The 20,519-nt window shown below is 46.8% G+C and overlaps 1 protein-coding gene across 3 annotated transcripts in view; it reads left to right on the top strand.

The window, feature by feature from the left end:
- LOC144945020 (membrane metallo-endopeptidase-like 1) overlaps positions 1–20,519 on the top strand; it is a 98,942-nt gene that overhangs the window by 66,384 nt on the left and 12,039 nt on the right. For all 3 annotated transcript variants that reach the window (XM_078873183.1, XM_078873185.1, XM_078873184.1), the window contains 10 exons: positions 758–847; positions 1,712–1,848; positions 5,065–5,158; positions 6,280–6,408; positions 10,141–10,239; positions 14,947–15,030; positions 16,101–16,204; positions 16,922–16,980; positions 17,971–18,090; positions 18,949–19,082. In XM_078873183.1, coding sequence (XP_078729309.1) covers positions 758–847; positions 1,712–1,848; positions 5,065–5,158; positions 6,280–6,408; positions 10,141–10,239; positions 14,947–15,030; positions 16,101–16,204; positions 16,922–16,980; positions 17,971–18,090; positions 18,949–19,082 — 1,050 coding nt within the window. The remainder of the gene's footprint in view (positions 1–757; positions 848–1,711; positions 1,849–5,064; positions 5,159–6,279; positions 6,409–10,140; positions 10,240–14,946; positions 15,031–16,100; positions 16,205–16,921; positions 16,981–17,970; positions 18,091–18,948; positions 19,083–20,519) is intronic.

Genomic DNA, 20,519 nt, shown 5'->3' with positions numbered 1-20,519 from the left:
CGTTTGGCATGCGTCTCACCTTAGGGTCACGTTTGTATTTTCAGTGGTTCTCGTAGGGTAGTGTGTGTGTGTATGTTTGTTGTGGTGGTAAGCGCTCTGCGCTATGAGCACGACTACCCGAGTACAATTCCCAGTTACGGCCAACACCGGTGACGATTATCTGAACTGGTCATGGGGCCCTCCCCTACGTTGATTTTATAATCAAGTAATTTTCAGGCTGCATCTCTATCTCAAGAATTACACCTCTCTCTATAGTTTCTACTCGCAGAAAACTTTTCTTTTTTGCTGTTCATTTTGCAACTTTTAATTACCTAGTTTTCCGTGGGACTAAAACTAAAAATCTAAAACTATTTATATTTTACTAGGTAAGGCCGATTGAGTTACATAGCTCTTTTCCAGAAGCGACCTGGCCACAAATGATAGCCCAACGAAGTGGCTTATCACATGGACATTTATAGCAGCGAAGTGGAGCCGGAATATATTCGACCTGACAACAGCATGTTTCCGATTGTCGCACGCTCAGTTACTACTGTCACCGCAAGACCCTTTGCAGTGACAGATGTGCGGACTAATGCGTGACCCGCCAAAGGCATTTGAAAGTTTTGCCCGGAGTGAGGAATAGCTTCTCCACGCCTTCGGTACATTGAACTTCTTTCGCAAAGTACGTAGCCAACTTATCGGAGCTGGAGAGGAGGGCTGGGGTCTACCACCACGTGGTTGTGCCGTGAACGTCGACTGTGACACGTGCGATTCTCAGGCCATAACTCCAGCAGAGAACAGAACGGACGTCACGAAACTTTTCAACAGGATGACCTTAATGCAGCTGCAGCAAGAGTTTCCTCTTAATGTGAGTAGTTTATGATTATTATTATTTTCAATTCAAATGGTCCATATGTATAGTAGAACTCCTGTTTACAACGGTAACTGGTTAGACAAAACCGGCCGTTAAGTGATTTGGTCGTTAAGCAAGAATTGGAAATACACGTTAAAGGCTTAATTCGCTCCGATAGTATCGAAAGTTACACTTCTTCACCCAAAAATAAAAATGTATAATATTTAAACAATGGATATTAATACACAAAGATACTAACAACATTGTAAACACATACTATTCAAATAAACATGGTTAATCAATACATTAATTCATATTGATTGGACCAACAACAGCCGATCGTTAACAGGGGAATGGTGGGTAAGCGAACACATTTGGCTCGTTGGTGTCCCCGTCGTTAAGTGATTAGTCGTTAACAGGGGTGGTCGTTAAGAGAGGTTCACTCGACGTTTGTCGATGATTATATTTTGCCGCTTAAAGCACGTCGGAGATGCAGTTGAATTTAGAACGAAGGTTCACGTTTTATTTTTTAAAACCAAAAACTCAGAGACCAGGGTGAGTCTATTTGGCGACAAGTGGCCTCGATTCCACAATTCTGTAATTGTGTTCGTACAGACTTTGTTTAAAAAAATTAAGACCAGCTCAGAACCCACACTGCTCTCTTGGCTTGAACCTCTGCTGAAGGAGTTGACCATTTGTAAAAATATCACAACAAAAATAACAAAATCTTGCATTAATGTCACGAGCACAGACGTTTTTTTTAAAGCCGAGGTGATCCCCTGACCGCAGCTGTCCCTATTAATAGGGAAAACGAATGAACCGGGTCTGTGCAGAGAGTTAATGGAACAATGTTTTGTTTTTATCTTTGCTTGTATTTAGGGTTTCAACTGGACATTCTTCATTAACGAGGTTTTGAAAACGGTTGACATTGAAGTGGAGGCGAGTGAGGAAATTTTGGTGTCGGCTCCTGAATATTTGGAGCAGTTGTCTGACATCCTGACCAGTCATCCACCCAGGTGTGTGTTTATATACACATGAACAACAACAATAACAACCGCCATTCACCGATAAGTGGCGGTGACGTCACCACGGCGCTTGTGCCAGGCTATCAGCACTTTAAGGCCACATTTACGCATTAAAAAAACAAAGACAAAGATCCCCCATGTAGCCCACATAGGCTGTTGGGACAAGTGCTGTTAACACCACGCCCCAGTGGCCTCTGTCTCCACAGTGCTGACATCTACACACCACAGCTAGTCCACCTAGGGGAGACCCAGGACTCGGGGATCGTGTTGCAGTCCAAGTAACCATTGCTCCACACACACCGGGTGTTTTGTTGCTACTTGAGCCTGCAGGTTGACCACGTGGCAAGTGCCCTTGCCTTTGGATGCAGGCCTCTCAGCCATCAATCAAACCTCAGTTCCCCAACAGGGATCACTGTAGAAGAGGTTCATCATCGTCTGGCCATTCGCAGAAACTCGGCAGAGCCAACGACTTCTACGAGAACAGTCCACGTCCTACTGGCATTTTGGGATAATTTGGGGAATTACCAACAATTACTGCTTGTTTTACAGAACGTTCCGAACGCTCGCCGGCTTCTTGAGTTCCCTTGTGGTGAGAAAAGGATGCCCTGTCAGCTTAAAGATGCAAAGAGCCTCGGACACGCGCCTGATGTGCAACGCAGATTACAGCGCTTTGTGTGCTTGCCATATTAACCCTTTACCGTTCCAAGACGTTTGCAGGTTTGCGGGGTTGCGGGTGTCCCGTTCACCTCTGAATCTCGGAACGCGCAAGCGGCCCGGCGTTAATTGTATTTAGAGAGGCGTAACGTCGCTGTTTTTAAAGACATTGCAAAGGACGCAGAGAACTGTCGTGACACGACCGCACTCTATGATAGCTGGCACCAAACTGTGCCACACGCCCTCCCGCATGGCTTTGTGAGAGCCACGGTACCGATTTAGTTATTTTATTTGCGTTTACTTCTGGTTTAGCTTTCACGACGTACGCATACGTACACATACATACGTGTACGTCATCGGGATGGAATCAGAAGAAAAACTCGTGATGTACACGTACGTACGTTATTGGATTGAGAAAGGGTTAAGTGCTACTAAGCATGTACACAGGCATGCGTCGGTAAAGAGGGTTGGTGATTATATTGGCGGATCCTAATTAGAGCTAGGTTATCCGACTATTTGAAGTAATTGATTGCTTTACCAACCATCGGTTCAATTACTCGACTAATCGTGTGCCGCTGAACGGGAGGTGATGGGCGGGGCATCATTCGCAACATCACGCTTGGGCGTGGCTTTGTTGGGGAGGGTTTCCCGCCTTCGGAAGGTAGAATGTGGGGGTGGCCTCTGTTTTTAAAGGGGTCTGAGTCATCGACTAGAAAAAAAAGTAGCCGATTATAACTTCGAGTGGATCGAGCAGTAGCTAACGCTCACCGCGCTACACACATGCAAAAGCTGGGTGCCGAATATCTGAACCAGTCCTGGGCCTCCCCTAGGTCGACTCAGCCTCAAATGAGTACCTTGTGCGGTGTGTAAACAGCGGCACGAGGAGGTGATGGCCACAGGATCTCTTAGTCCGCCGTTTCGGCCTTCGTAGTTGCTCCCCGAACAGCACTTGGCCTACCGCAGTCGCCCTCAACCTTGTTGGGCTACTGAACCCCCCCCTCCCCCTTGTTGAATTTTGATTCAACCTGAACCAACATGGCTCTGAGATCATCAATGTATGACTAATGCACGTCAACATTTTAACCGATTGTCCATTTTGTGAGGTATCCTAACGAGCGTGTAACTGCATGCACGTCGTAATTTGTTCACGCGTGCTGGTTACTCAAGGAAACCACATTGTGTACGATCAATGAGTTTAGAAAGGTATTTTATACCGTTTGAGGTTACCGTATTAGTTAACATTTGATCGTAGTCATTTTACATTGGCAGTTTCATACATGATTATTCACCAACAACTCATGTGTAATATGATTTCACACATTTATAAATCATCTCGCGTACCTCCCTGGGACATTGCTGCATACCGACCAGGGTTCTGCGTACCCCCGGCTGAGAAGCGCTGCCCTACCAGTCTGAGAAAGGCTACAGGGGTAGACTTTGTCTTTGTATTTCTTTCACGACCCACTTGTCACACCTTGCAAAAAGGCATGTCTAATCTCTCCGTTTTAGGTTACGTTTAGCGTAATTGTGTTTAACCTATTTCCAGTACCGTGGGGAACTCATTCCCCTGTTCCAAGTCTGCGCGTGGAAAATTCTATCCAGTTGTGGCAAATTGTGTTGAGTTGAAATAATTCCTCTCAATATACGACAATTTCAAGATGCAAATTCTCATTGTGTCATTTAAGAGCATGTGCACAAGTAATCTGCAGCAGACTTGACCTCACTATTTAGCATGCCCTTCAAAAATTACACAAGAGATTGAGTTACAGACACTATGATTCCACTTTTGTGTTGAGCATCTTTGCACTGATTTTCTATTTTCTTGCAATTCTTTATTCATTACGTTTGCCATGTTGATGACAAAGGTAGCTTCCAAATTAGATTATTCTGGCCTCTTGATTTCTCACCCAGTTAATGAAATAAACTTGAACCCTTCAGAATTCTTGGGATACAAACTCTCTTAGGTTGAGAGGTTAAACAACTAATTCCTGATATATTAAGATCTTGAAAAATAAAATCGGATTTTGAAATAAATTTGTCATATTTGGATAAAGCACCTTTTAAAAACTCCAGGGGGTGCAAATGTGCAAAGGTCATTTTCTCTTAGGTGGGGTGGGAATTTGTGGTTTAATTTGGATTAGTTTGAATTGGGCACCACGGTGGCAAGACGCCTGGTATACTACAGTAGGTCTTGGTTTCGAGCCCGACCCTGACGCCTGCTGCTGTATATTTGGAGTTGCATATTCTCCCCGTGGTTGTGTGGATTTTTCTCCGGGTCCTCCAGTTGTTCCCTCCACGTTTAGAATCAACAACACGCCTTCAGAGTATTTGGCTGCATTATATATTTCCACACGATGATAAGTCACTTCGCTTAGCTATCATTTGTGATCGCCAGGTCGCTTCTGAGCAAAAGAGCTGTATCACCCAGTGGGCCTTACCAGGTAAATACAGAAAGAGGTCGTATAATTAGTTTATTGTATGCGTATTTGCGCAACGTTCGTGGCATGCGCGCGTGTGTTGGCGTGCGCGCACTCTCGTTGTGTTCGTGAACAGTGACGTGCACAACTACGTGGTGTGGATGCTCATTACGGAGGTGATCGGAAGCCTCAGTCACAAATACCAGGAGGCCATCGCCGAGACCCAAAAGGTACCGTGACTCTGGGAGCCGTTGTTATTGATATATATATTTGTAAATATCTATGAGACATTTATGCTATTATCCAAAATGATGAAAAATAAGAATAGGCTTTAGACTTTTTGGCAACACAACAGGTGTTAAGATGTTCACACCAAATAGATACATTGCAAGGCAGCAAGTCTGCATTAACCACGCGTGCATAAGGCAAAACATCCAAACAAACATGCTCTAATAAGAGCTTGCCTCTTGGATTTTTTCCTCACTTGATAGAGTAAATTTAGCTGTGACGGTCCCACGTGATGACAGAGACTTATGTTGCCTCCGAAACGTGATTTATTATTTTATTTCTATTATAATTTTTATCATTTTTAATTTTACCTACGTGACTTTACCTAAAAAACCTATGTATGAGTATGAATCCTTGCAGTCACGATAGGTTCAAATCTAGAATGCTCTAATAGTATATGCATTTCTTTGAAACTGATTGGCCGACACCATTGATGTGTTTTTTGTTTCTATTGCCGTTACGAATAATGAATCGCTCATTTCGGCTCACATAAGGGGCAAGTGATATCAAAACCGCTCCCACTTCTTCGTTTCTACTTCACCAACTCCGCACTGACCAGTGAAGTCGAGTCAAACAACACCTGCAGGGAAGGCATTCATCCGGCCGTGGAATGGCAAGGTGGTTGTGCATAACACTGCATATATACGAGGCTGATTCACTGCTTAACCCTTCCCCGTTCCGAGACATCTGCAAGTTGCAGGGTGGGTGTCCCGTTCACCTCTGAATATTGGAACGTGCCAGCGGCTCGGCGTTAATGTTATATAGAGGAGCGTAGCGCCGTTATTTTTAAAGACATCGCACTCAGCGCAAAGAACTGTAGCGACACGACCGCGCTCAACGATAGCTGCCGCCAAACTATGCCACACACTCTTCCCGCATGGCCTTGTGGGTCCCTCGGTATCGATTGAGTCATTTTATTTTAGTTTTCCTTCTGGTTTCATTTTGATGATCGACACGCACGTCATCGGAACGGGATAGAGTTAAAAGAAGTGTGCTCTCGTGCGGTTGCGTGCGGTTGCGCGAAGCACATTAAATCCGACGTGCGTGGGGGTGGGGGGTGAAGATGCTGTACGGAGTCTTGCTGGCCAGGGCTCGCTGGCGTCACTGTGTCGACTACGTGAACACGGCCCTTCCGAGCGCCGTGGGGGCGCTGTACGTGCTCGACGCCTTCCCAAGACACGGCAAGACGAAGGTACGGAGCGTGTCAGGGGTGGGGGGGGCGTTGGAGGGGGGTTTGCTATCCTTTTTTGCACGGCGCATCAAAACCGCGCGTATTTCTCAAAGACAGCCGAGGTTTGTCGAAAACTGCGCCGTGCACTGGAATGAACGTCGACGCGAAACCGGGTACCAGTCTCGATTTAAAGCTGTCGTGACGGCAGGGATTCATCTTCTTGGTTCTTTCGGTAAAGTCACCTAGAAGGGAAATAATTGAATAATAAAAATAAAACATAATAAAATAATTCTCACGACGTTACGGCAGATGGCTGCTTGCATTGTGGCCGAAACGTCGTGGGAATTATTTTATTACGTTTTATTTTTATTATTTTATTATTTCCCTTCTACGTGACTTTACCGAAAGAACCAAGAAGACGGGTACCAGTCGTTGGCACGGATCAATTCGCGCCACCTGGACGCAGGTGGCGATCCCCGGACTGTGCCTCGGCTCAAACGTGGACAGGTGGCACACACCCCTACGCGCATGGCGCAGTGCCACATCGTCGCCCACTCGGCAGGATCTCGTTCGTTCCGCCTGTTTTATAAAAAGTGTAAGAAGATGAAGGTGCAGCTCCACGCGGCTGCTCGTGCCACTGCTGGCTGAGTGGCCTCCACGAGAGAGGTGCTCCTCGCGCCTGAGAGATTGGTCGAAATTCCACATTCGTATGCCGGAGCTAGGGGAGGAGGGGGGGAGGAGGGGGCAGTCTAGCCATCGAGCAACTGCTGCAGAGGTCTCACGAAAGGGTACTCATTTTTTATTAACCCCAAGCCAGGATTTTGAAATTGCAACCTTCCAACTGTGAGTTGTGCGTAAACTACCGAGTCATATAAACACGACAGTCAAAGATACAGGTGCTGCCCTGCAATTACTCGCTCTCGCGACACTGCTGGCAGAAGACGCTCGACTAGACGGAGCTCTCGGGAGCTCCTGTGGCGGGATGGTTTGACGTCACCTACACTTTGACCCACCAAACGCACACGCACCGATCCACTGACAGTGACGCACGCCTTTATTGCTGCTGGGCCGACGGAGGCAGAGTGGGGGTGGGGAATTAATCAAACTGCGCCTTCGTTTCAACTGCCCTCGCCTGGAGGTGGAATCGAACCGGTCGCCTCTGGATTGCAAGTCCATTGGGCTTTGCCATTACGCCGCTGTGGTGGTGGACGCAGCATCGTTATTTTATTATTACCATTGTTATTGTTATTATTATTATTATTTTTGTTGCATCATTATCAACTGCATTTACAATGGAGCCCATGCCTTGAGGCGCACACATCTCTCTCCCGCTCACAGGGACGGTCCCAGCGCAGCAGCGGAAAGGAATCGTGATCCGTGATTGACGTGCAAGGGGGGATCTGGACAGCGACGATAACATGTTGACTTGGAGTGCGAATTTAGGCGCAACACTGGGGTTAACCCACGACCCTCGATGTCCACAAGGGGAAGGCAGGGCTATGGCTTCATGCAACATAGGCGTGTGAATATTAAGCAATACCCTCGTGTGTATTTTGCAAGTGTAATCTCACACACTGCGCTGCGGTGAGCTGTTCGACGTTTGCTATAGAAACGTAAAATGTGCGAAAGAGGTTCAACATACATACGTCCCATGAACAACAGCTTGGTTTAATCATTATTACTGTCATTATTTTTGTACCAAATGTGTGGGCAAAATATCATTCTCAATCCACAAATTCATAAAAGCCCCCTTCGCCATGTCAGTAATGGTGTTTGTTTAACCATACCTCACCACGCTGGTCAGAGCGGTTTGGTGAAGAGTTGGGTGGGCAGGCAGACAGGACGGGTTCCGACGGGTTAATTTGCCACTGATGTTTGCCGTGGGTGAGGCATCGATTCCTGGGTCGCGGGGATTCTGGCGCAACTTCCTGACCCATTCACCACCAACTCGATAGCATTGCCCAGCAGCCTTTGAAATATTTGATTCAATTTCATCTGCAGACAATTACTTAAGAACTCATGTCGAACCTTTTGTGAATCCACTGCTGGATGAGGGCCTCCCCAGGCAGTGCGGCCCATGGGAGTTGCTCGACCGTTCTTCACCACGCTGCTCGGTGTGGGTTGGTGAAGGCAGAGAGCATGAATGCTGCGGAGCATAGAAGTAGAGTCCAACATTGGGTTGTGTGTGTCCTCCGCTGCTGCTGCTGCTGCGTAACATAGCCCCCCCACAGCCAATAGCAACCTGCTCCACATGGTGGCCACTATATCCAGGGTTCCACCCAGCTTAGTCGCTCCCTGGGTGTGAAGAGATCTGGCTCGGGAAGGATCGGTTGTTTCCTAGGCGATGTAGAATGCGTGAAATGCTCCACGGCGCACGTCGTCACGTTGTCACGTGCGTTGCGGCCGGTGTGTGCCGGCAGCCAGAGGTTAACGTCAACGTCTAAACAGAGTGAAGCGGTGCTGGAGGCTGCCCAAGGGCCAGTGTGGTTGTCAGTCGTCCTATCGCGCGCGCTGCGCGTCGCAGCGCCGAAGTGTGCCACGTTTCCTTCGCCGATTGCGGCTGGAGCCGAGCGGCGTGCGAGCTCTTTGCCTCCGTGAGTAAATGTAACGCAGCGCGAGGCAGGGCGCTTAAGTGACGGTCATATTTTATTTTGCCTGGCGACCACAAGATTAATGGTCGCCATGGTTTAATCTACCGTGGGGTACATTACCGTCTCTGCACTTGCCTCAATGAAGCCCGTATACGTGTGTGGGTGCGTGCGCGTGGTTGCGTGCGTGCGTGCGTGTGCACATTCGGGAGAGCGGTGGTGTCGTGGATATTGCACTGCACGCAGAACCCGGACGCTCGAGTTCGATCCGCGCTCACGACCAATAACAGTGAATATTTGAACCGATTATCGGCCTCCCCTTGGTCGACTCAGCCTTACATGAGTGCCCGGTGCTGTGTGTATAAAAGTTCACCACCGAGGAGAGGAGGCGGCTGGGCATGGTGTTGTTCGCCACTGACGCCATCGTGATCCGTGCTGGCCTTCATTGGCGCACGCTAACAGCGCGTGCCGCACTAGTCTGTTAAATGCTATAACGGGAGATCCCTCCGTCTCTCTTTGTTTTTGCTTTTGTTCGTACATGCGTACATGTGTGGGCGTGTGTGTGACTCCAGAGCGAGTGGCGTAGTGGTCGTCGTAATGCGCTGTCAACTCGAGTTTGATTCCTGAGCCCTGGGCCAACAGCAGTGATAATATCCCCTAGGATCACACGCATATCCTGCAGGTGGTTTGTAAACATCAATACTCGGGATGAAGGGCAGTTGGGGGTGGTGCTGGTCCATAGATTTATAAGCAAAAATGAATATATAAAAAATGCATGACCAATTGGACTAGTATCTGTCTATATTGCAGGGCTTTATTGGACATGTGAAAATTGTTCGTGATAAATAGCATACAAAGAAACAAACAATACAAATGTACGTGCAATGTCGCATTCAATAACCAATTAGCCATACATCTATTATTTGTGCTGTACATTCTTTCTCATGCAAAACGAATGTATATATATATATATTACTTTTACAAACCTGGCTATACCCGAGCAGTAGCGTTACTTCTATCTTGTGGCAGCCCCCTTCCAGCAGGCAGGATAAATAATGCGATCTGCGCGTGGGCTTTAGTGTCGAGTGCAATTTTTGCGCAAAGTTATATTTATTTTGCGAGTCACAAACGGGGCAGCGCAAGGTCGGTGTGGATTTGTCCCCAGGTGGAGATGATGATCGAGAGGCTGCGGGAAGCCTTCATTCGCACGCTCGACGAGATGACGTGGATGGACGATCGGACACGAGCGAGGGCGCGCGAAAAGGTGCTCTCGTGCGCAGCAATCCTACAGCACCACACCCGCCCGTCATGCATAGGGCTTCCTCAAAGGGACACATCCCTGGTGGAATTATTCAAATTTGGCAAATGTTGCAGTCGCGGGCCACGATGGCAATTAATTTAAACTGAACAACATTTTTTTCCAGGTAAGGCCCACTGAGCTATGTAGCTCTTTTCGATTTAAAGCTTTCGTGACTGCAGGGATTCATCTTCTTGGTTCTTTCGGTAAAGTCACGTAGAAGGGAAATAATAAAATAATAAAAATAAAACATAATAAAATAATATAATAATATTATAATATATATTATATATAATAATATTATTTTATAATAAAAAATAAAACATAATAAAATAATATAATAATATTATAATATATATTATATATAATAATATTATTTTATAATAAAAAATAAAACATAATAAAATAATATAATAATATTATAATATATATTATATATAATAATATTATTTTATTATGTTTTATTTGTATTACTTTATTATTTCCCTTCTACGTGACTTTACCGAAAGAACCAAAAAGATATGTAGCTCTTAATTCAGAATCGACCTGGCCACAAATGACAGCTCAACCAAGTAGCTTGTTATCACGTGGACATTCATGGCAGCAGCCAAATACTCTCAACGCGTCTGTCTAAATGTGGAGGGAAAAACCGGAGGACCCTTACACAAATCCACGCGACCACGCGGAGAAAGACACGCAAACTCCAATTATCCAGCAGTTGTCAGGGTCGGGATCAAACCCACGCCCTCCTGTATAGCAGGCGAGGTAGTTAACATTGTTATAGGCGGTGAGACTCGGAGTTAATTGAAGCAGCCACAGCAGGTTACTGTATCCATCGGGTTTTCTTTAGTCAATAATGTAAAACAACAATGTAAAGTCATCCTAAAAACAGCTTGACATATAGCGGAAAGCTAACCAGCCGTGCCCAAGCCAGCAGCTTGCCCGATCCCCAAATACACTTAAGGATCACTGGCTCCAGCCCCCTTATACGGGTGGAAACCTCTCCCCAAATAAATGATTCCATCATTAAATCCAGCTGCTCACCAAATGCCCCGCTACTTGGGGAGACGCCACACCGCCTGAGCACAATCATCCCGGTTTGGGGACCAGGAGCACGTGAACGTTCATACGCGGAGGCTGGGACAAGGGCAATAACGTCACGTGCTGTGTGTTGAACTTCTTTTCGCACCGTACGTAGCCAACCGTGCTAATTGGAGGTGCGGAGGAAGGAGAAGAACCTGAACACAAAAAAGTTGTTCTCTAGAAAGGAGTTTGAATCGAGATGATTTAAAAGTGCATTGCTCCAGTGGCTTCCTCATATCGGAAGGACGAGATGCTGAGGTTGGACAACAGGAGGTTAAGGGGTAGGATAACTAACGTACTGAAAGGAAAGAAAGGGGCAGGGGGGAGGGAGGAGGGAGTGAACCTGGGGGGGTCAGGGGACGTCACGAGATCTTTAACGTCCACACCGTGAAACAGACGCCGTGGTCGTATTTTACGGTTAATACCCAACGAGGTAAACACCAGGGCGGCCTGCCGGGTGGGAACCGCGAACCTCTGCAACTTGCCAACGGCCCATTGTCCAACTGTCCCCTTTACCCAGCGGGGAGCCGCCGTGCTATTGTCTGACCCTGTCTGCAGCGTTTCATTCTCTGTGTACATTCATCTTCCCTGCAAACTTTGGCGGATCACAATGTCCCGGGCAGGTGCATTGTTGTGAGGCTTTATTTCACAAATTGTGCCGCGAGATTTCCATTGCACGCAAGTAATTGACTCTCTGGAGGATGTATTTTCTTGTACACATCTGTTTTTTTCATCTGTTTTTTTTCCTTCTTATTGTGTAGCAGTACTTGCGACTCCCTGCTAAAATGAGCAATTGAGCAGCACTTATTTTCTACAGCTGTCTGATGTATATCCAGGTTTGTACTGAGTGTTCGTCGGCGCGATGTCCGACGTTTTGCTCCGCGTGCTTCAGTTCTTGCTCTGTTCCTGAAGAAGCTCCCAGGACATTGATCGAAATGTCGGACACCGTGCCAATTTACCAACAGCGCATCCTGAAAGAAAAACACCTCCAAGAGCTAAACAGCACAAATGTGAAGAGCTACGCTTGTGGTGTTACTGATTTATATTGTCGGCATGAGGCAATTATGGACATTTGAAATCCCATGGGTGGGAGTTTAAAATACCTATGGCAGGCAACCACATATTAACACACACACATGCCTCAGTCACTTCTGTCACTGCAAGAGGCCTCCTGCAGTGACGGAAGTGGATGAGCATTCCACATTCATGACACAGTTTGCCATCTTTTACCCAGCACCTCCAATAAACAGTTGGCTACGTTCATGCAAAATAAGTTCAATATAGTTTAACACGTAGGCTTTCGCGACCACTATCATCCATAATAGAGGGTGTTTATGGGTTAGATCGCGTAAATATATAAACGTGTTGTTAAAACCCCTCCACCACCCGACACAGCCAACTAGTAAGGGTTGTCACGTAAACAGAACGTGCCAATTCGTCACTAGTGTGTAGTGTAGTGTAGAGTGTAGTGTATAGTAGTGTCGTGTATAGTAGTGTATAGTGTAGTGTATAGTGGTGTAGTGTATAGTGTAGTATACTAGTACAGCACACCGGTTGTGTGTTGGAGAGCCAAGCCACAACATTTACAATCTGAGTACCGTAACATTTCGCCAGTAATTTCAACTATCTTCATCAGGCGACAGCCTGATTTGTGGAGAAGTCCACCTGTTTCGTTCCTTACATAGATCATACTACGTCAATATACATACTATGTTGAAATGACTCCCCTCTAATACCTGGTTAGTGCGGCTAAGATGCTTGACAGTGATGGGTGTACATATATAAATATGTATAATTTGCAGGCCATTTCAAAAGCGGGAGGCCTCGTGACTGCAGGCAGTGCGAATCAAATTCACAAGCCATCTCCAACCCGCGGGTCGAAAAGTTCCCCACAAAATGGTACTCAATGTATTGACCCCTGCTCCTGATGGATGATGGGTCTAAATCGAGCACTGACCGCGATTTGAACTTGCGACCTTCCAATTGTGAATCAAGCACTCAACCGAAACCCTACCTGGTCAGCTGGTACCATGAGATACCGGCAGAGGGATGGATATAGATTGCAATAGATTCCTCTGCCTCGCGTTGCCACTAGAAATTGATCTCTGCTAGCCCGGCACAATCCCATCGCAAAACCCTCACACTGAGGGGCGAGATGTGCTCCCTATTGGCACCTTCCAGAGATGCATTGCCAATTATCTACATGGGCCCTGACTTGGTGGCCATGGTCAATGGAGAGCTGCTATTAGGCCGGATGCGTGTAGCCGACATGGATCGGAAACGTGGACATTGAAAAAAAGGAAACTGAACAAAGGCTTAAGTGTGCAAAGAAGCACGGAGTTGTGCCATCCTTGGAGTCGGAAAAGAAAACACGTGGCTAACATGGCAGGCGTCGTGACGGGGTACTGCAAGATCTTACCATGTCTGTCCAGTCCTCGCCAAGCTGCATTGGCTTCCTAGTTGCCGAACGAATGCGTTATAAGGTCGCACATGCGTTACACACAAAGTGGTTGCCAAAATGAACCACAATACCTTGCTGATCTCGTCAAGAGCATAAACCATCGCGCAAACTCCGGTCATCCTGGCAGCGGCTTTTGACGAGCCATCGAACAAAGACAGTTACCCCATCACGCGCTTTCAGATGCGCTTCTGCGGCCGTCCGCAATGCTCTTCAGATGTTAGGAAGCGACTGGAGCTATGCACTTTTAAATCTAGATTGAAAACTAATTACTTTAGAACTGCGTTTTGTTTTTAGTTTTTGTTGTCCTTCCCCCCCCTGCCGCACCTCCGATTAGCACGGTTGGCTACGTACGGTGCGAAAGAAGTTCAACATACGCACATGCATACAGATCGGATGACAAAGGGACGTTATATTTGACTGTCAAGACGAGTTTGTGTGCTCGGGGACAGACTCATTGTTCGGAGGGGGTGGTGGCCGATGGTTGATACTGACGAGGGAATTGCACCCTAGAGCAGTCCTTCTCAACCGGGGGTACGTGGACCCCTGGGGGTACGTAAGGTGATTTTTATAAACGTGTGAAATTATATCGTGCATGAGAGTCATTGGTGAATACTCGTCTACGAACCAGCCTGCATAAAATATCTAGGATGACATTTTTTATCTATTTGGAAACCTAAAACGGAATAACATACTTTTCTAAACACAATGCGGTTTCCAAGAGTAACCAGTGAGCATGAACACATTTGCTTGCAGTTACTAGCTCGTTCGGATACCTCGCCAAATGGACAATTGGTTAAAATATTGATGTTCGTTATTCATACATTTATTATCTCAGAACGATGTTGGGTCAGGCAAGGCGCGGGTCTCCTCGGTTGAGACAAAATTCAACAGGGAGGCTCGAGTAGCCAAACAAGGTTGAGAGCGACTGCCCTAGAGCACGGAGACGGAGGGATGAGGTGAAGTCCGTGCCCAAAGGCCAGATGCATTCTTGAGTCATGAGACGCGTGATGGAGGGCAACGACTTGATGATGCTTTCATCCAGCAGTGAATAGGCCATGGCTGATGCCCATGGTCAAAGTGTAGCCAATAGGCCGTTGTTGTTGTTTTTTCACCCTGACTTTCGTTCACAGGCGTTGGCCATCACTACTCAGATGGGGTACGCGGATTACATTGTGGACGAAAACAACCCCAGGCTTGACGAAGAGTACGCAGACGTAAGTAACTATCACCCCCGTTGTGCGCTCGACTCAATAACGTTACCAGTTAAGAGCCCACGCGTCTCTTTAGCAAGAGAGACATTGGGTCATTTGTGAGAATCTTTTATTTTTAACAAGCATAGGCCTGCGTGTCTGTCTTTGCCTTGGTAAATATGGGTGCGCAGTGGGGAGCACTGGTGGTGCATCCACAAGTAATTCCATTCGACTGGCCCTCAACACCTGGGTCTGCCCTGTGACCTCCCGTACCCAGCGAGCCTTCGGCACTTCACGCCGGCCCGTGTGTCGAGCATAGCAGACGTCACTGCCACTTAGTGGCCAACGATCGCTACTGTTAATATTAATTTTGAACGTGAAAGCGGACACGCATTTGTACGGTCGATATCACGTTCAATGTACGCACGTACGAGTGCATCGCTTTTGTCGCTCCACTGCTGGATGAGTGGCCTCCGCCATGCCGTACGGGCCGCGCGCACGCGTTATTCCGTTTCGCTGACCGGTGCCGAGAGCACAGGTGCTGCAGCATGGAAGTAGAGTACAACCACCATTGGAACCTCATTTGCCAGTAGAAAAATATGATAGTTGGTTTTTTACCCTTTTATATGGCAACAAAACTGACACCTTTTTTTTACGAGGAGTCATGTTTGCATAGACTACAATACCTGCAGTCATAATGCAAACAAAAAACATAACTTTGATAATGTGCACTGTCCTTGAAGTTGATTGGTCCACACCCGAGACAGTTTTTCTTAGAGCCTAGTCTCACATGGTGTTGGACCAGATGACGCCAAAAGGCACACAACGTGTGGACCAATCAACTTCAAGGACAGTGCATACATTATCAGAGTTATGTTTTTTGTTTGCATTATGACTGCGGGTATTGTGGTCTATGCAAACATGACTCCTCGTAAAAAAAGGTGTCAGTTTTGTTGCCAGATAATAATAGAGTACAACCGTTGATTTGTGTTGTTGCGCCCACCCCCTGTTGCTAGCCATGTGTAGTGGTGGCGTGACCCAGGGCTACCTTCGTAACCTATATGGCCATGTGTTTTATTTATGTGCTTTTTAAGTTGAACTACGATGAAGACGTGTATTTTGAAAACACCCTTCAAGATTTAGAATTCGCAGTGAAAAACGAATTAAAAAGGCTCCGACGAACAACCAGCAAGCAAGAGTAAGGTTTGAATGCGGTGATTGATGGAGGCTAATTGCAGATTCATCTTGGCTTGGTAAATCATTTATGAATGATAATTAGCGTAACACTTTTTTTTCAAAGTCTGTGATGAATACATTTTCATGGCTATGGACACGTAACAGGGATCCAACATTGTTTGCGTTTTGCGTGGCAATATTTAATCTTCACTGTTGTTTAATGTCATGATCACCAATATGAGCACATTGTTTATTCACTGCTGATTGAAGGCCTCTGCATGCCCGCGCTCATCTCTCGTCCATCAGCCACCATTCCTTCCATAAATGTGCCCAGCCCAAGCCTACATATTCCACATTGATTAAGACTACATCGGTTAATCACAATAAATACCTGCGTTGTGTCCCCCCCCCATCCACGCGCAATATATTTGGTCTTTGACGCATTAAATGTTAGCATGGTTGGCTTCGCACGGCGCGAAAGAAGCTCAACATACGTAAATACAAAATGTATATTGATGATTGTTGTATGAATTGCAAAAGGACAAATGACCCTCTAAACATGTATTATCATCTTTCTTTTTTAAGATCACGATGATGAGTTTATGACCTCCACCATCGTCATCATCATGATGGTTTTATGGTTTAGAAAATCGCTTTGATCGTTATTGTATGAAATATTGTGTTGTCCGTTTTCACAGGAATTGCGTTCATATGATCGTATGCATGTTTCTTATTTTAGGTGGGACACTGGCGCTGCAACAATAAATGCCTTCTACGACCCGAGCAAAAACCAGATCGGTAATGCATTTTCAGAGCAAATGATCGTGCAAATCCATTATTTACCAGAAGCGCACTTAGTAGGCATAGAAGCAACATTCCTATTCGCTGCACGCACCAATTAATGTTGGCTACAAGCCGTGTGATTGATGCAAGCGGCATCCAGGAGTGCATCTCATTTAATTAATCGCATTGCTCATTAGTGACGCAAATTTAGAGCGTATGTGGTTTCGCTGGCAAAACAACCACCTCGGCTGGAGTTGGTCGAATGTGCACAAATTATATTGCTGGGTCAACTTGACACTGTCCTTCTTAATGTGCAATGTGAGTGTGACCCAGGAAATTATTACAGACCTGCTCACAGTCATTAAGCGGGGGCGGTGGGGGTGGTGGGGTGGACAGGGGTGGGGGGATTCATCATCAAGTGTTTATTTTTCCAGGGAAAATGTGAAAATGTTTAATGTCTCGTTTTAATAGAAAATGATACAAGCGAGGTCAAACACATTTATGAAAGGGCTGTCGAATGTAGTTAAGAGAGCCCATACTGGGGACGTGTTTTGTACATTGTGTCCCACGATTAGTAATGGCCACGTGGAACTTCACGTGATTCGTGACGTCCATATGTTTCGGAAAAAAAAAACATTCTAAGCCTTTCATTGAAAATCTATAACCGCCACGCATATATACATATTTCACCAAATAAAATGCAAACAGTGCTACCTTTTACAACCATTGTACAATGAGATTCTCTTCCAAAGATGTGTGACCAGCGTGACAGCATGATCCACTGCCAGCATTGCTGTCAGCAGTGACGTGAGCAAGCAGTCGCAGGACTGCGCCTTAATCGTCATTTTATTTTTGTAACAACGAAAGAGAATCGCGGTATGCGTGCATTGTTAGCGCAACATAGTACAGATGGAGGCTGCAGTGCTATCCTGGCTAGGTTTCTACCCGTAAATGTAATTGTTGCTTCCTGCTGAATGCGTTTCAATTCACTCCCCACCAACCCAGTGTTCCCTGCGGGGATCCTGCAACCGCCCTTCTTCGGCCTGGGCCAGGCCATGTCCTTGAACTTTGGAGGCATCGGCATGGTCATCGGGCACGAGATAACCCACGGCTTCGACAACTTCGGTAAGACTTCACGGTGCAAACGTAAAAAAAGCGGGTCTGTGACGCCGTCTTCCTGAGCCTTTTTTACCGATGCAAGCTGATGCACTGCTTCTGCTGCGAGTCCGAACAGAGATGTGTTCACCACGTGACGTGACACGATGTGTTTACCACGTGACGTGACACAATGTGTTCACCTCGTCACGTGACACAATGTATTCACCACGTGACGTGACACAATGTGTTCACCACGTGACATGACACAATGTGTTCACCACGTGACGTGACACAATGTGTTCACCACGTGACGTGACACAATGTGTTCACCACGTGACGTGACACAATGTGTTCACCTCGTGACGTGACACAATGTATTCACCACGTGACGTGACACATTGTGTTCATCTCGTGACACAACTGGAATTTCGTGAGGGAGAAAAAAGACAAAACACAAAAACTCAAGAAGACAAAATCAGAGCTCTAATTCTTTAAAGTTGTTATCGTCGACTCGTTTGTGGTTGAACACTCGCGCCTCTTAATAAAATGGCAGTAACCACAAAATCCTGCCTCCCGAAGGCAGGAAACCCCCGACAAGCCATGCCCAGCGTGGCGTGACCGATGAAGTCACTGAGCCCTGCCCATCACCTCATCTCCAAATGGGTTCGGAGATTTTTGCGAATATAATTTTTTGTTGCAGGGTAATCGATTACTCAAACAATCGGATAGTTCAGCTTTAATCCGTTGTCAGGCACAATTCGATACGTTTATCGTGAGCATGAGAACTTATTGCAATCGATGGTCCGGATAGATTTCACCTTCACCTGTTGCGTAACTTTGACTTCTTTTCTGACGGCGCGCGGTTTCTGCGATGCCTTCGCACAGGCCGTAAGTTCGACAAGGAGGGCAACCTCGTAGACTGGTGGACCGCCGAGTCTGATGAGGGCTTTGACTCGAGATCCAGGTGTCTGGTCAGTCAGTACAGCAGCTACACGTGGGACCTGGCTTCTGGACAAAATGTAAGTGACGCGCCCGCCACCTGGAGCTCGCGGTTCCACGCTCACGTCCTCCAGCTCACCGTGTCGTCGGTTTGTTGATATTTCAATTGCTGAGCACAGACCCCGAGGCTCACAGTGCCAACTGGTCGGCAACAAACAGCACGAATGAACGTGCAGTAGATATACTTTTCTTGATTCGAGCGAGGTTATATTATCTTGGGGGAAATGAGAGACGATGATGGGAGGGAATTTCTCACGCGGGTGGTGCGGGGAAAAAGGAGTATATGGACCTTCAGTGTGGCGAGTGGGTGAGTGAGCGAGCGAGTGTGTGAGTGAATGATTGGGTGGGTGTGTGAGTGAATGATTGGGTGGGTGAGTGAGTGAATGGGTGGGTGATTGCGTGAATGATTGGTTGGTGTGAGTGAGTGAATGATTGGGTGGGTGAGTGAATGAATTGGGATGGTGAGTGAATGATTTGGATGGGTGAGTGAGTGAATGGTTGGGTGGGTGAGTGAATGGTTTGGTGGGTGAGTGAGTGAATGGTTGAGTGGGTGAGTGAGTGAATGATTGGATGGGTGAGTTATTGATTTGATGGGTGAGTGAGTGAATGGTTTGGTGGGTGAGTGAGTGAATGGTTGAGTGGGTGAGTGAGTGAATGATTTGGTGGGTGAGTGAGTTAATGATTGGGTGGGTGAGTGAGGTGAGTGTGTTGTAGTGACCTTCAGTGTGGTGGCGGTTGAGCACAGTATGGATGAGACGAAACAATCAGCCTGGCAGACCAACTCCTCAAGACGGGTGGAATGGAATCAACAAGCGACTATAAAGACTATGCCTTGTGGTTGCAGCAGTGTCTGCCAGGTGTATTTTAAAAAGCAAGCACTACGCGTGTAACATATATGGTGCTTTTAAATGGGTGGGTGGGGGAAGAGGTGAGTTCAGCAGGTAAACACCACTGGCTTTTTGAATTATAATCACCGTTTCACTAGCGTGCGTCAGGCGCAGTAACATGAACCGCAGTGCCTTTTTTCCTTTCACCGCTTTGGAAGCTTCGCGCATTCAACAAGGGGCAGTGTTTCACTCACACGGTGTCTCAACGCGGTGGGTAATCACGTGCTGCAAATCGGCTCTGAGTGGCCGGAGCACCAACGGGAGCACAGAACTCCCACACGGCCGCTGTTTTTTAAAAGCTTTCCCGACGGTTGATCTCGCAAAAAGGAACGTTGCACCACGCGGACACGCGTGACGCGGCTCAGCGGTGGCGGCGATCGGCCGCTCGTTGCAGAGGTTCGCTTGTGCGAAACTAACGGCCGCCCTGGTTGACCCTGTTACGTGTAATATGTAGTAATAATAATAACAACAACGCTACGTGCCGTCAGCTTCACTGTGGACGTCAAAGATCGCCCCCCCCCCCCCCCCCGTGACATCATTTGCAAGAGTAGGCCATTGCGTGTCGGCGTC

Source organism: Lampetra fluviatilis, chromosome 36 (genome assembly GCF_964198595.1).
Source record: "Lampetra fluviatilis chromosome 36, kcLamFluv1.1, whole genome shotgun sequence".
Classification (NCBI taxonomy): Eukaryota; Metazoa; Chordata; class Hyperoartia; order Petromyzontiformes; family Petromyzontidae; genus Lampetra; species Lampetra fluviatilis.
This window is presented reverse-complemented; position numbering and strand designations above follow the sequence as displayed.